This window comes from Pleurodeles waltl, chromosome 7 (assembly GCF_031143425.1).
Source record: "Pleurodeles waltl isolate 20211129_DDA chromosome 7, aPleWal1.hap1.20221129, whole genome shotgun sequence".
NCBI classification, from domain to species: Eukaryota; Metazoa; Chordata; class Amphibia; order Caudata; family Salamandridae; genus Pleurodeles; species Pleurodeles waltl.
This window is the reverse complement of record NC_090446.1, coordinates 1254692922-1254710488: the sequence shown is the minus strand read 5'-3', so window position 1 is coordinate 1254710488 and position 17567 is coordinate 1254692922. Positions and strand designations below refer to the sequence as shown.

The window sequence follows — 17567 nt, the reverse complement described above, 5'->3', positions numbered from 1 at the left end:
ATCACTATTTGTGACCTTCCTATCATCTCTGTTGTCAGTAAGTGCAACACACAAGTTCCCACAGATTGCTAATAAAGAGGACATTTTAAAAGCTTTTTAGTTGGTGCCACTGTGTCTGAGAGGATGGCCTTGCCATTGCAAAATATAATAATGTAATGTAATAATATCACTTTTCTTTTAAGGCTCAGTAAAGGTTTCAGTAATTTAAACCTGAGCTCAAGCGCTTGCAGCTATGGCAGAGAGCAGACAGGCTTAACCTGCGAAAATGTGTTAAGCATTTGAAAGTACCAAAACATCTAAAAAGTCAAAAACACAACACAATAAAAATCCCACTCCAATTTATGAAGATAGAGAATAATTGAATAACATCAAAATGACAAAAATCCAACTACGGGAACTGGAGATTTGAACTTTTAAAGTTTTACATAAAAATAGCTTCAAAAAGTCTTTAGTGTTAACTGTGGGCATCTAATTGTGTTTGATAGGGTTCTAGGCAATTTTTAAGGTCAACTGTGATGAAACACAGAGAAACAATGTTCATTCTGTTAGGTTGGAAGTTTTACCTTCTGATTCAGTCCCTGAAATGGAAATACAAAATCCTCAGTGGGGCAAGGCAGTAAGCTGTGACTGACATTGGTCCACAAGAAAGTAGAGCCACAGAATGAGGTTCTGGTGAAACAATTTACTCCTGGCAGGAAAGGTGCAAGCAGGAGAAATACCAAAATGTGTGCCCAAGGAAGGTTCCTTACTGGCAGGATACCTTTGGTGCCTTCGCTAGATGAAGTTTTCTACATTTAGAGTTAGTCACTTTTTTGGAGCTCACATTTCTAAAACTCTGCAAGATTGCACTGCAGTCAAACAGGGCTCCAAGGGGGCATCTCTTCTCCCACTGGGATTGATCCCTGCCTGACTAGAGAGACAAAAGTGGGAACAAGCTTAGATTTGAGCTACATCTGCCTCTGACAAGATAGGCCTCTTTGAAGTTAAGTTCCTGGACACAGCCCTGATGGTCACTGTTAGCCCTGACAGCCCTAGGGTGGTCATCCCCCAACTTTATGCCTGACTCACACCATTTTTTTGACACTGTTTTTGCTGGTTTTGGGACTCTGCACACTTTACCACTGCTAACCAGTGCTGTAGTGCACATGCTCTGTCCCTAAAACATGGTAACATTTGTTCATCCCCAGCTGGCATATTTGATTTACTTACAAGTCCCTACTAAAGTGCACTACATGTGCCCAGGGCCTGTAAATCAGATGCTACTAGTGGGTCTGCAGCATTGATTGTGCCACCCACCTAAGTAGCCCCTTAACAATGTCTCAGGCCTGCCAGTGCAAGACCTGTGTGTGCAGTTTTACTGCCATTCGACTTGGCATTTAAAAGTACTTGCCAAGCCTTAAACTCCCCTTTTTCTGTATATAGGTCACCCCTAAGGTAGGCCCTAGGTAACTCATAAAGCTGGGTGCTGTGTAGGTAAAAGGCAGGACATGCACACGTTTTATATGTTCTGGTAGTGAAAAACTCCTAAATTCGTTTTTCACTAATGTGAGGCCTGCTCCTTTCATAGACTCACATTAGGTCTGCCCTGATATACTTTTTAAGTGGTAGATTCTAATCTGAAAGAGGTAACCAGGTCATATTTAGTATAGCCAGAATGGTAATAGAAAATCCTACTTATTGGTGAAGTTGGATTTCATATTACTATTTTAGAAATGCAATGTTTAGCAAGTGAGCATTTTTCTGCACTTAAAAACCAACTGTGCCTTACAGCCTGTCTCCAATCATTGTCTGTGCTGGGCTGGTTGACATCACCCTTGTGCATATCACCCAGACAACCACAAACACAAGACACTCAGTCACACCTGCACTGTTCTGCATATTGAATGGGCTTTCCTGGGCTGGAAGGGTGGAGGGCCTGACACTTACATTTCAAAGGCTAGTGGCCTGCCCTCACACAATGGACTGCCAGACCCCCTACTGGGACCCTGACAGACAGGACTACACTGAAAGGGGAACTTGTGCACTTCAAAACCACTCTTTGAAGTCTCCCCACTTCAAAGGTATTTTTGGGTATATAAACTGGGTCTCTGACCCCACCAACTCAGACACTGCTGGACCTACACCTGCACCCTGTCAAGAGGAACTGCCTGGCTGCCCAAAGGACTCATCTGGACTGGTTTGCTCAGAAGGACTGCTGCTCTGCATTTACCCTTGTGCTCTGCTGGCCTCTGACTTTGCTGAGAAAGACTCTGCTTTTCCCAAAAGTGCTCTTCAAGGGCTTGGATTGAGCTTGCCTCCTATTTTCTGAAGTCTCAGGGCCAAAAAGACTTCACCTCTTCAAAGAAATTCCTTGTGCATTGAAAATCGCTGCAACGCCTGCCAGAAACAACACAAAGCCTGTCTTGCAACCAAGGAATCGCCGCACAGCCGACCGGAACGACACAACCCGACTTCCTGAGTGGAAATTCGATGCAGCACCTGCCTTGCCACGGAAAGTTTGACACATTGCCTACCGGATCAATGCAGAGCCCATGCCCTCTTCCAGCACATCAAGGATTTTTCCCTGCATCGTCCCTGTACGTCAAAATACCCTGCATCACAGTGAGGAACCAAGACTGCACACTGAAAAACGATGCAAATCCCTTGCAGCATGGAAACAAACGATGCATCATCTGTGCTGCATCAGAGAATTTGACACACTACCTTATGTTGCTATGCATCTCCTCCTCTGCAGTCTCCATGCATCGTTAATTTTGACACATACTAGGTATTGTGTGTAACAAATAGACAATTGTTTATTTTCAAGTATTAAAACTCTTCTAAAGTTTGCAAAAGTGATATTTCAACTTGTGCTTATTGGATCTTTGTCGTTTTGACCTTATTTATTCAGATAAATATTACCTATTTTTCTAAACCTATGTGGTGTATTTTTGTGGGATTTTCATTGTGTTACTGTATGATGTATTGCACAGATACTTTACACACTGTATTCTAAGTTAAGCCTGACTGCTCAGTGCCAAGCTACCAGAGAGTGTGACTTACCCTGACTAGGATTGTGGTCCCTACTTGGACAAGGGTGTATACCTCTGCCAACTAGAGATCCCATTTCTAACAGTCACCCTGCCATAGGAACAGAACACCTCCCCACACCCAAGAGCTTTTTCAAAGTTCTGGGAGCAAGTTCACACCTCATCAAGAGTCATATTCAGCTCTTGGGGACAGTTGAAAACTCATGCAAATGGGCTTCTAGAGGCTCTAGGCAGGGAAGAAGTGACTTTCTAAAAGTACATTTTTCAAAATATTTATTACAAATCTGACCTTGCCAGTTAATCAGGCCTTTAATAACGATTTACATAAGCCCAAGAATGAACTTTGTAGGTGTTTTCTAGATAACAATGCCAAATTGATGGCCTCATTACGAGTTTGGCAGTCCCACAGCGGGACCGCCATACTTGCAAGGAGGACGCCACCGCCATGGCGGTGGCTTTCCACCCCTGCCATATTAAAATATTCCCACCTGTCTGACCGTGAGAACATTGCAATAGAGTGCTCCCGCCAGTCAGACCAGCAGGAACAGTGCTATGAGATAGCATGTTGCTCCATTACATGAGCCAAGTGCTATCTCGTAGCACGGCGGGGGCTGACCAGCACCCTCGGAATGCACAGTCTGCAAAGCATTCTGATGGTGCTGGGCAGGGGGACCTCTGCACTGCCCATGCAATGGGCATGGTCAGCGCAGGGGCCTCCCTGTGGCTCCAGCACATCCTCGCCACCAGCCTTTCCATGTCAGCGAAACCGCCAAAGAAAGGCTGGCAGGGAGTGGAGCCATAATCAGCCAGGCCGCACTGAGTTCAGTGCTGCCCTGGTTGGGTACAACTCTGACTGCCATCATGCCATTGGGAACCAGGTTCCCAGCGGGGACTGCGGCCCCTAGTGGGTCCGTCTGCCAGAATTGTAATTGGACAGTCGGACCGCCCTAAGTGCAGCAGTCCAACTGTCAACACGAGTGTGGCGGTCCTTGGACCACCACACTTGTAAATAGGCCCTTTATATTTTATCCCAGTGCTTTCTTATGGAACAGCAAACGCTGCCACAATCAAAGTAACTTTTCGGGCCTTGTGACTGTAATGACATGTTTAACATTAAACGTTTATACATCCTACTTTTAAATACCATTCATCCGGCCTTATGTACATTAGGGCCTAGTCAGTGGTGACTTATTAATATTTAAAAGGAGGGTTTAGGCCTGTCAAAAAAGGGTTTATTTTGAGAGGTCAGTTTTGCAGTTTTCAAACTGCACAGACGGGCTACAGAGGCTGGCCTCCAGGCATGTTTCCCCCATCACTAGTGGCTGGCGCAATGGGTGCTCAAGTGCACTAGTGAGATTTAACTTGGGTACACTTTGTACCATAAACTAGGGACTTACAGGTAAATTAAATATGCCAGTTAGAAGTACGGCTATTTCAACATGTTTTAGGGATGAAACCACATGCACTCAGACTTGGCTAGCAGAGTCTTAGTGCACCCAGTCAAAAAGCACAAGTATCAGTTCAAGAAAATGGGGAAGATTTGCAAAAAGAGGCATTTTTCATTTTTTATTGCATTTAAGTGTAATTTTGTATCATTTTGTGACATTTTCATTAAATTTCACGAACTTTGTGGAACCCTTAGTTCCAGCCACACTCGATGCAGCACTCGTATTAGTTGTTGAAGTATCGATGATCGCACTTGAGGAAGTATTCACCCGGGTGGCCTGACTGTATCTTTGGACCACCCTCTACTAGTTTGTGATTCAAGAACATTTTATTCCATTGACGTGGGTTTTGTGTGAAAATCTAATGCTCCTGTGAGTATTGTTAGAGAACAATCTTCACTCATTTACCTATATAGAAGGACACCTTTGTCTGGATCAACATGAGTCTGCGTAAAATAGAATATTGTCACAAACACAAACATAGCTAACACGTCCATTTTGTGCCTGTAGTTTCAGTCACTGACTGCTGTGAAACGGAAGCTGGAAGCAGATCTCCAACAATTAGCCACGGATAACGAGGAGCTGCTCAATGAATTTCGGACCTCGGATGAACGAATCAAAAAGGCTGTTTCTGAGGTGAGTGCAGTGTTGAGAAATGATCGATTAAAGAGCTCAATAATATCTGACCTGGAAACTGCAGTTATAAACTGCTTAAGTCAAATAACACACTAGGGAAAATGTTGACTACATTTAACATAGCGTCGTACTCTATAATAAGGATACCAGTTTTTCACAGGACTGATTTTCTTGTCCAAACGATTTTCTCCAGGAAGCATAAGGTGGAGAATTAAGTGTCCAGAGAAAACCATAAACTGAGAGCCTGACAGATAGTTAATTACCTGTCAGAGCAAACGGCTGCTGTGTACTGCGAAAAGGCTGTTCTTCCTTAGTTAATGTTATTGATTTGCAGTATGTTTGGCAATTAAACCAGGAAGATAGATACTGGTGCTTCATAGAAAAAGTGTAGTCTTCATAACCTAAGTAACAAATACTATGGCCGATGTCTGCCACCTACTGGTAATACATAAAAACACACCCTCTGTCACGTCTTATTAATGAGTTCCGTTTATAGCCACATTTTAAAGCCTTGTGTTCATCCACATCTCGAAGGTAAAGCTGTTGTCTGTGTTAATGCCATGATACCACCTTGATGCACAAGTTTCTTTGGGCTTAAACTGAGTAGAACAAAACGAGACTATATTGAAATGTATTTAATCAAATGGAGCAGGGCGACCTTTTTTCACATGCATTTACATTTTTCTCAGTTTATCTATATGCAATATACCGATGCAACGGCTGTGTCGTGAGACAATATTGTCCGTTTATGTGTTACGTTTCTGTGAATTTTTGGCTTGTGTCGTTGAGCTTTGGAAGTTCGTGGTATTATCCTGGTCGCAGGTAAACATTTTAGAACGTGCAGATCACTTCAGACAGTGCACGTTCCCATGAAATTTAAGCAATTTAACATTTGTTCCGTCACGAAAAGTAGTTTTAAAATGAGAGCATATGTGCAGCTAGATTTACTAACTCTTTGTCCAAGGTTTGCATCAGAAAAGTGTCACAAACACAGTGCAGAGTGTTACGGTGGGATTTTCTTGTAGGTTAGAAAGGTTCTTGAGGTAATGCAAGGCAGCTCCATGCACCTCTTAGCATCAAATGGGTGTGCCATTTGTGGTCTCATGCACAGAGCCATGGGTATTGATGAAAAACCCTATTTATTAACTTGTCTAGATAGGGACACGCCCATCTAGGCAGACATACAATTAGAGTAGCTTTTAACAGCCTCCGCAGTTTTCCAGCTTTACATGTGCACTCTACAGCACACATGCAAGGTGAGAGAAGTATTAAATTATAGTTTTTTGTACTGGAATATGCTCCTTCCATTACAAAATCTATTCTTGACGTGCATTCACCCTTGCACGATTGTGTAAGGCTTTGTGGATTGATGCAGGACAACCTAAAGTGTGCCAGCGCAGGTGGAAAGAATAACAGCTTCATATCTTAGTAGATATGGCCAGGGCTGCCTTTAGCTCTGTAGCTCCCAGAGTGGCAATCTATTTTGAGGCCTTTCCAAAGACATCCTTCTCTGTTGATTCCTTCGGTAAAATGTGACAATCGCGACCCTCATATCTCCATAGCACGTCTCACGTGTATTTGATTTGTTTTATAGCACTACTCACATCTGTGTAGGGTGTCAGACACACATTATACAGAGACAATGAATCATACAGTTGTAAGTCAGGCGATAGGAAATCTTACATAAGAGAATGAGACTGGCATGGTGTAAATATCGCATGTCATGAGGGTTTGGGATGAAGAAGCACAAACTAAAGATGTAAAACACGCCACAGTGGTGGCTGTTGGCTTTACTAATTAATATGCACTTCTATCCAAATGAACCCATTTTAGCAACATTGAGATAGTAAAAGCCTAGGCAAAAAACATAACGTTCTAATCTATACCATGCAGTTTTCATGCTGCTCTTTGATGACAGTTCATAGGTCACTGTGCTATATTACGATTGTAATTTATGAACTGCACAGTAACAAAAGACTCTCTGTGACAAAAACAGTAGTCTACTGATCTATCCACATAAAATACCATACAGGAAACAGCGTGTTATACCTTCTTGATGCAGGCACATTAGACCTCTGCATTACTTTCTGTAGAGTCAAAACTGCTACAAGGCAAAACACCAATCTCTCACCAGCAGGAGCATTTATCACCAGTGTTGTCTAAACATATTTATCGTTGCCTGAAAACTGCTGGACACAATGAACTCTGCATCAGGTTACTTCTAAACATAGCGCACAGCTGAGTACCAGGCACCGCCCTAAAGACACCCCCTGGATATGGCGCTGTTTTTCTCTCGCCCTTTGACAGGATACAGCAACTTTTCTCTCTGCATTTTACTGTGTCAGAATCTTGCCATGTGGTGTTTAAAGACTGTTTTATTTGCATATTCACGGGTGCGCCCTTGTGACTGGAGAATGCCTGCTGCCTTGAACTGCCGTTCTGCTGTGTTTCAGAGTACTGTAGTGAAGTGTCCCTAGTGATGGGCAAAGGGGTACACCACAAAACAACATTTTTCAACGCGCTACTGTTAACGCGTCCGTCTATGTTAATTTATACACATCAGGACTCGTTTTAGTCCGATGAATCTTTGGGCTCAGTGGTGAGAAACCGTAGGACGAGATAACTGATCAATATATCAATCAATATGTCAATAACATTGTCAATAGTTAACACCAAAATATATCTTACTTTAGTCATTAATAAACCTTCGGCGCAATCATGACCTTTCAGTCACGAATAACCACACCTTAATGGAGTTTTATGAATTTTATTCCCTATTGATTATTATCTAATAGCAAATGCATCAATCTCAAAACCAAGAAGCAAATAAACATAATCACAAGATGACAATCATAATACGCTTTCAATAATGCAAAGATCAGAAGCATAGACAATCAGATGACTATAAGCAGATCGTAGTACATAGAACCTTCTAGAGATATTAGTTCAGCATAGCACTATGTCAGTCACGTCAGGTTGTCAGTCGGGACAAATGTCTCATCTAACCTCTAATTAGCATTGGCATGTTGGGCTTCATGCAAAACAATTTTGAACACCAATTTGGAAAACATCTAACTAAGGTCTCTAATCAAAAACATACAGCAGTTGGTACCTAGAAAGAAAAGGCAAATGAATGCATTTCCATTATCAATGATTATATTTACCCTCCTCAGAATAGGACAGCGTACAGAATCAGTCTTTGTCTTCAGGACATCAGTTAGTTCACCGTCAGTCTATCTAAGTTAGAGGCAAGGGACACTCTTCTCATAAAGAGGAAAGTGTAATGGGGCAGTCTATGGGCGAGGATAGTTTTGTCTAAGTCTCAAATCACCAAATAAAGTGACAGAGTTTCTGGATGCAATCAATATCATTCCCTACCTAATGCTCTTTGTCTCTTGTGTCATGGGTTTTTAAACCTTTTTCGTAATACATTCCCCCAAAATTCTATTGGTCAGTCACTACACCCCACTATCGGTAGCCTATTAAATTATACATTAAGTAATGCATTTGTCATTTCATGATAATTCCCTAATTCCTAATTGGTCTTTATAATTGACGTTTTTCGTAGGTGGCACATCCGGGGTTACTTCATTGTCTTTGTACATATCAGGTCAAAAGTTCTCTTCTTCTCGCTTCACCGTCTTTGGAAGTGTCTATTATTGTTTCGAAGCACATATCTTTTATATGAAAGCTACTAGCATGCGGATGGGAAAGTTGGGTGTTGTTGCAAACTAGTAAGGGAAAAGAACAATCGCTGGGTCATGGTCTTTTGCAAGTCAGCACACTGGAGAAACAGAAAAATATGCTTTAATATGAGAGTTACACAGCTAGTTCTCGACTCACGCTAACTTAGGATATATGGTTCCAATGAATGCAGTTTTATACGTGTTAATGTGCTCAGTTAGGCAAATTATAAACGATTATTTCTTACAGTCGACATTAGTTTATACATATGAACAATTCTCCACGTTTATGAATACGCTTCAATGAATATTTTATTAATACAGCATTGTTAGACATAAGCATTTCACGTCTATAATATGTAATATTTAAACTACTCTCTCTCAGTCCCTCCTCTGATGACGCTCGTCATCACACAATCTTTTGATCTTAATTTTTCACCTTGCGCATAATACGCATTTCAACATCCTGCCCTTTATGTGAGCTTTCCCATATTTCATTGAACATTTTCTCTCTTTCACTTTCTTCATTTCTTTTTGTTCTTTTAGTCCAATTTCTTTTCACTTTATCATTAATTTTACATATTCCCCATAATCCTAATAAACAAATTAAAACAATTAATAGACCCATCATAATTTTTGCAAGTACCCCATTCCAAATGTTGGTAAACCAGCTTCCCACTCGGGCAATTCCTTTCCCAAATTTCTCCCAAACACCAAGTTCTTTTAGATCCTTTAGATCTGTATTATCTCTAGTAAGGTTAGTAAGCATGCTTCTAATTCTCTTACTGTTATCTGGTACAAATGAACAGCAATGATGTTCATTAAGCATTTTGCACACACCTCCACTCTTTGCTAAAAGAATGTCTAAAGCAAGCCGGTTTTGAAGAGTCATAGCTCTTTCTGCAGCAAGTTCAGTATCCATCAGAAGTATAGCTCCTGTAAAATTTGTCAGCATGTTATCCACAATAGTAGACAACCTTTGAATTTTCATGGAATTTAAGATAACCCCTACTGATGGGATTATAGCTCCAAATATGTCACCAATGACAGCCGCCGCTGATTCTCGTTTTCGTCTAGTATGTTGTAATTCAGACGTTTTAGGTATTTGTTTTAAGTCATCAATCTGGTATATCTTTGGGAACACTATTCCCAAATAACATGTCCCATACCATCCCTTAGGAAGACGGTAATATGCATTTAACCCACAGATGTAATAGATTCCAGGAATCGCTGGGTCTTGTCCATTTAACATAAAGGTCCATTTACTCTGAAACAGAAACACATGCCTACATTCACTCGTTCCCACAAACAAATTATCTTGATCAGATTTCGGTCTATATACACAAAGTCTACCTACATGTAATGCATCTATAGCTAATTTGCCTTGTGTTTTAATTGCAGTATAAGCATAATCATTTGCATAAGTACGTTTTTCTAAGCCTTTTATCTAATTTTTCTTTCAATGCTTTGCGTCTATCATCTGTGTGATCTAAAAAGCTTTTCTCTACAGGAGACAATAAGCAAGTCAAATTATTGCGATGTGCATAAGCAGTTCCAAATGTAAGTGTTGGTTCAAAGAATCCTCTAACTATTTTAATATCATGCTCTTTAGCTAACTTGTTTAAGAACTCAATTACAGGCACAAAAGAAAATATAACATCCAAATTTGAATAAAAGTATTGCAGATGCTCTTGATCATAAAATCTTGTTAATAGCAAACTGCAGCTAATTCCATATGTAAGAGGGAGGCTGTGATAAGTAACTCCCTCCTGCACAGACGAAGGAATTTTAGTACACACATAACAATCTTTCGCCTCCATAGTTTCCACATACTCATTTAGTAAGCGATAGAAGACATTAGTAGAAAGTTCCCCTTTCGTATTAGTTCCCTCATGCAGATGTCTCGCATCTTGTTCAAATTTCTCCCACGGCGATAGTTTGTTAGCAGTAGTAGTAGTAGTCTTAGGTTTTGAAGTTGCATTAACAGTTTCACTCTCTCTCCATGGCATTCCTACAATCACTCCCACAATCATTATTGCACATACAACACCTATCATAAGTCCTAACCAACCACACACTTTACTTCCTTTGCTACTATAAGCCATGTTTGTATAGAATCAGAATAGCAGATCAACAATCAACTCTGAGAAGCAAACTCTTTCTGCGTATTTTACAGCGTCTTCACTCACTCCAGGACCCTTTTCGTCAATTCAGGTTAGCAGCTTGTCGTAATCAGGTTTCTTTAAGTCAAATCCAGGTTTAATGTCTCTTTCTGGTAGTTTCTAAAGACTTTTTTTTCCAGCTTTCACGATTTCAAATTTTATCTCCGTTTTCTTGTTGTATATTGTTCAGGTACCGTAGTATTGGCTTGGTACTTCTCGATCAAAGCAGAATGCTAAGAAATCTTGTTGCCATTCAGAGGTTGTAGCATATGCCCATTCAGGACCTGTATATCTTCTGTTTGCTATTCTCTTTCTCTTTAATTTTCGTTCACCTTGTTGTTCTCCTTCACTCAGATCATCTGCCTGTGAAGTATCGCTTTCCTCTATTATTGTCACGTTTGCTATTTCTCTTAGTATAAGATGTGACTTGTCTGGCCAATTATCACCTCTGTGTGTTTTGTTTCGGTGTTTTCCTTCAGGACATTGGACAGCACCCTCCTCTCGTGATATGGTGTTTTCTCTTGACAGACCTGCAACTGGTTCAGAAGACTCGGATTCGTTTCGATTTGAATTCACCACTTCTCCTTCTCCGTCGTCTTCAGGTTCTACACTGTATTCAGGCTCTGAATTGTATTCGTCTACTTCTGGGAGAACCTCTCCTTGTCTTAGTTCTCCTGCTGTCTCAACTGAGATACGCACTCCGTCACTTCTCTCGAACTCACTGTCAGCTTGAGTGACAAGGCTGTTCTCAGTGCGCTCTCCTGTAGTCTCAGATCTTTCTTGACTAATCTCTGACTCTGAGACTTCTCCTCCTGAAGTTGCTGTACCGGAATCTTCAAGTTCCTCTTCAACAGGACACGTTACCCTTTTTGTATGGCTGGCATGTATCCAGTTGGGAACCCCGGCACACTTCACAGCAGTAGTGGTTGTTAGTATTACTTGATATGGCCCCTTCCAACGCGGCTCAAGACACGATTTCCTCACGTGCTTCTTGACAACCACCCAATCTCCAGCTTGCAGAGAGTGTCCTGGTTCGCCGATTGGTGGTAACGTGTTAGCTTCCACCTGGTGAGAGAAAGAGCGAATCACATCAGCCAAACTTTTGCAGTAATCCAACACCATATCATCTGTAATATTCACTAGTGCATTTGCAGGTACCGCCGGTAACCTCATTGCTCTGCCCATGAGGATTTCATGGGGGGACAGTCCCGTTTTCTTATCTGGCGTGTTTCTCATAGACATCAGTACTAGAGGTAACGCATCTGGCCACTTCATGTTTGTTGCTGCACACATTTTTGCTATTCTTGATTTTAAGGTACCATTCATCTGTTCAACTAATCCTGATGCTTCAGGGCGATAGCTACAATGCAACTTCTGCTCAATGTTGAGTGCGGCACACAGAAGTTTAATCACCTCATTGTCGAAGTGTCTTCCCCTATCTGATTCTATAGAAACCGGAAACCCGAACCTTGGTATTAATTCTCTGAGTAGTATTTTTGAGACTGTAAGACTGTCATTCCTACGTGTGGGATATGCCTCAATCCAATGACTGAAAACACACACAATTACCAACACGTACTTCAATCCTCCACAAACAGGCATTTCAATGAAATCCATTTGCATTTTGTTAAATGGACCTCCAGCTCTTCCAATGTGGCTCAAAGTTACCACTGTTCCTTTTCCAGCGTTCATCTGTTGACAGATGACGCACCTGTGACAAGTAATTTCTGCGGCATGTCTGAATTTTGGATTGAACCAATCAATTTTAAAAGATCTGATCATGGCATCTCTTCCTAAATGCGCCTGCCCATGGTATAATCAGGCAAATTGTGACAGAAGACTGTTTGGCAAAACAGATTTTCCTTCCTCTGAAACCCACATATCATCTGCTCTTTGTACACACTGCATTTTCTGCCAGGGACGCTTTTCTTCTTTGCTAGCATGGCTTTGTAATGTCTTTAATTCATCTAAGGTATCAACCACTCGTAATGCTAGGCTTAAGGTTGTGCCATTCTCAGGTTGTGGTAACAGTTCCCACTGCTCTTTAAATGATATACAGTTTAATGCACAGAATCTGGCAACTTGGTCTGCATAATCATTCCCCATTGACACAAAGTCTTGTGATCTGGTGTGAGCACTGCACTTCACCACGGCAATTTCAAGAGGCAACTGAATCGCATGTAACAAATCTCTTATTTGTTCTCCATTTTTCACTGGTGAACCAAAGGATGTCATGAAACCCCTCTGAGACCAGAGTTGGCCAAAATCATGCACAATTCCAAATCCATATCTGCTGTCAGTATAGATTGTCACTTTCAAATTTACAGCAGCATGGCAGGCTTTTGTAAGAGCCATTAATTCTGCCACCTGTGCAGAAAATACTTTCTCGAGCCAAGAGGCCTCGATTATGCCAGATATGGTACATACTGCATAACCAGCTCTCAATGTTCCTGTTGAATCTCTTAGGCAGGACCCATCAACGAACATAATGCAATCGTTTTCTTTTAACTGGGTATCCTGTATGTCTGAACGAGGTTTGGTACAAAGCTCAGTCACCTCAAGACAATCATGCTCAAATTCTTCCCCATCTTTGATTTCTGTATTCTCATTGGGAAGTAGAGTTGCCGGGTTCAGCACAATGCATCTTTTTAATGTAACATTTGGTGACCCCAAAATAATCGTCTCATATTTGGTAAGTCGTGCATTCGTCATGTGTTGCGTCTTAGTTCGTGTCAATAGAATTTCAACAGAATGTGGAACCAATACTGTCAAAGGGTATCCCATGACTATGCCTTCACATTGGGAAAGGCTTTGACCAACTGCTGCGACTGCTCGCAAACAACCCGGTAAGGCTGCTGCGACAGGGTCCAAAGTAGCTGAAAAATATGCTACAGGGCGATTTGAATCTCCGTGGACCTGTGTTAAAACAGACAAAGAACAAGCATCACGTTCATGACAGAACAACAGAAAAGGTTTCTCATAATCAGGCATTCCTAGTGCTGGAGCCCTGCACATGCACTCTTTCAGCTCTAAAAATGACTCAAGCTCTCTTTTTGTCAAAGTGATTGTGTATGGTTCATCCTTGACCTCTTTCCCTGTCAATTTTATTAAGGGCTTTGAAATGATCGAGAAGTTGGGTATCCACTGGCGACAGTAGCCTACCATTCCCAAGAACATCCTGACATCTCTCTTTGTTGTTGGGGGATTCATTTGTAGAACAGCTGTTATTCTCTCTTTTGATATTCTTTGGGACCCTTTCTCAATCAGATGCCCTAAATATTTCACTTCTTTTTGACAGTATTGCAACTTCTTAGGTGACACCTTGTGTCCATTCTTTCCCAAATGATTTAACAATGCAATGGTGTCATATTTACAGCTGTCTCTGGTTTTAGATGCAATCAGCAAATCATCAATGTACTGCACAAGAGTCGAATTGAAAGGCAGCACAAGTGGTTCCAAATCCTTCTTCAATATCTGATTGAAGATGGATGGTGACTCAGAAAACCCCTGAGGAATTCTGCACCAACTGTACACCTTATACAGGAATTTGAAACTGAACAAGAATTTGCTATTTTCGTGGAGAGGTATTGAGAAAAATACTTGTGATAGGTCTACCACAGTAAACCATTCAGCATCACAAGGAACCTGGAACATTATTACCGCTGGGTTAGGTACCACAGGGCAGCATTTTATCACAATTTTGTTTATTTTTCTCAAATCCTGCACAATTCAAACCTTTCCACAGGGCTTCCTCAAACCCATAATAGGAGAGTTACACGGACTGCTCAGAACTTCTTTCAAAACTCCCTGTCTGAGAAAATCTGCAATTATCTGTGTCACTTCAATAAGGACATCCTGAGTCATATGGTATTGCGGTACTTGTGGGAACACTGCATTTGGCTTTATCTGCACCTTGACTGGCCCTACTCCCTTGATTAATCCGACCTCTTTTCCAGTCAAATCCCACACTTTCTCTGTTACAGACCCTTGTAGATCAGCAGGTAGATCGATCAAGGTAAACACTGGGAATAGAGTAATTAGAGGGTAATCTTCATTCGTCTCTCCTCCTTCTTCTATGAATTGACCCTCATCTCCTTCATCGTCACTGTTTGTCTGTACTTCTATTCCATCATTGGAACAGGTAATCGAACATTTAGTCTTACATAATAAGTCTCTCCCTAGTAAGGACACTGGGCTTGAGTCGCACACAACAAATCTATGCAGGCCTTGGAAGTTTCCAATTTCAACCTGCACTGGATCAGTAATCGGATTAGTCAGGTACTGGTTAGCCACCCCGACCACTCGTATGGTGCGTCCTGAAAGAGGTAATCTCGGTACTTCTGCACTGCGAACTGTAGAGCGTGTAGCTCCTGTGTCGACTAAAATTGAAACCTTATAGCCCATCACTTTTCCCTCTACATATGGGCCTCTCTGATCTTCCTCTAAAGATGCTGCAAGCCTGCACTCTTCACTGTCTGAGCTGTCGTCTGACCAATCCCCATTCATGTCACTTTCACCTCTTAATGGGAATTGTTGTACAGTGTTGTTTTGGTTTGTTACCTGGCCTGTGACCTGCTGAGGAAGCGTCATCTGTTGCTGTCCCATCGGAGCTAGGGGTAACTGCATTTGCTGTCTAGGCACCATAGGGATCTGCTGTTGTATCGGTTGTGCTGACACTGTTTGGAAACGCGGCATTTGCATTTGCTGCATGGGTTGTACCCCTGGCATTTGCACCAAATTATTCTGAAAATTCAGGTTTTGGAGTCTCATTCTTGGACCTCATGAATTTTGTAGTGTACCGGCATTAATGCTCTGCTGAACTGTACCATCCTGCACCATATTCGGACAATCCCGCTTCCAATGCCCCACGCCCCCGCACGCGTGACATGGTGACATCTTCTTTAATGCCTGACCGTCATTTTGAATAACAACATTATTCATGTCCGAACCACGGTTCACAAACCCTTGACCTCTACCTCTCGGCTGTGCCTGAAACACACCATTCATTTGCGGTTGTTGCTGTATCATTTGCTGGGCACCATTTCCCTGTATTCCAGCTTGTGCAGCTCTTATCTGCATCACCATCACTTTCTCCTTCAACTTTTTCTGCTTCAACTCAATCTCATCACTACAGTATTTCGCATACTGCAATACTTCATCAATCGGTTTAGCTTGCCAGCAAATCAAATGATTTTTAATCATCTGGCTGACCTCCGGTCTCAGCCCTTCGACGAACCTAAACACAAGATGGTTCATGTCCTTCGGCACGATTGTCTCAGTACCACTGTAATGTGTGAATGCTTTCAACAATCTCTCATAATACGCATGTATTGATTCTTTAACCTCTTGAGAAGTCCGGTCGATTTTCTGCCAATCGGTCACTTTCGGCGACACCTTTTGTTTCAAAAACTCAATTACTTTATGATAATATTTCATCACCTCTTCAGAAGGTTCTCCAGTCACCTTAACCCTTGCCGTCTCCTTTGTGGGCCAATCTACCCCTCTCTTACACTCGAGCCACAAATCTGGCGGAACAATGATTTCAAACAAAGTATTTAAGTCTTCCCAGAGGCACTTTGCAAGCTTCATGAATCTATCTGTCTGTTGAGACCACTCGATCGGCTTTTCTCTTAACCTAGGATAATCATTCGTAAAGGACAAAATGTCTCCCCTAGACAACGGCACATGCACTAAGACACCACCAGCTGTTTCTCTCATAAGTAGGATTTTCACTGTCTCTAAACTAGGTGTGGCTGTTGTTTCATTAGACCCTGGGCTATCTCTTTTTCCCCTATCTCTTTTCTTTGCCCACCGGCCTTCCCATTTCTCTAGTGCTCCCCAAATTTGTGCACTTTGAAGCAACTCTTTCAAGTGTGTCTTCATGCCTGCGGATCTCATGTGTTCAAAATCTTTAGTGTCAAAATCTAATCTGTAGCTCCTTTTCAGGTGTTTCGTATTTCCGATATCGATATTGTATTTGTCTGCCAAATTTGTTAATCTCTGGTGTACTTTGCCTACCTCTTTGGTAATCTTAGGGCATAAGTACCTCAATTCTGCCTCAGTGTATGATTCTAACCTATTCACTCCCATTGTTCCTTCCACCAACTCAGCAGCTTCTGCTCCTAATCGCACAAGATTCAAATATTCATCTTGTTTTTCCTTTTCAGGTTCAATTGTGGTCACTGTAGTCTTTTGTGAAGTACAAGTTTTCTCTAACCACTCATTTAACTGTTGTACTGTAAAACCTTGCAGTGAAATGTTACCTGCATGTATCATTGGAGTGTGGGAGGTATTTGTACTCATAGTTTGGGGGGTCAAGACTCCCAACCCTGCTTGTCGCATTGTTTCAAGAGGTGCCCCTATGGGACTAAGGTCCATTAAGGGTCTCGGTTGCTCGCATACCTGTCCTCCCTGGGCCATTATTTGTGGAGTTCTAATAGGCCCTCCTCTTATCACTTCATGAGTCATAACTCCCTGATCGCAGGTCTTTGTTTTCTCCTGTGCGTATAACGGTACTGGGGGACCAACAGTAATAGGTAGCGATATAGCAGCAGGTGTCTGACCTGGTCCCAAGCTTCTTGGAGCTGCAACACCATAGGTCTGTTCTAATGT

At 41.8% G+C, this 17567-nt stretch overlaps 1 protein-coding gene across 5 annotated transcripts in view; it reads left to right on the top strand.

Moving 5' to 3' along the window:
* The window catches only part of LOC138246140 (myosin-16-like), an 838653-nt gene that overhangs the window by 782326 nt on the left and 38760 nt on the right, over positions 1 to 17567 (top strand). For all 5 annotated transcript variants that reach the window (XM_069200412.1, XM_069200413.1, XM_069200414.1 and 2 more), the window contains one exon: positions 4985 to 5110. In XM_069200412.1, the coding sequence (XP_069056513.1) occupies positions 4985 to 5110 (126 nt within the window). The remainder of the gene's footprint in view (positions 1 to 4984; positions 5111 to 17567) is intronic.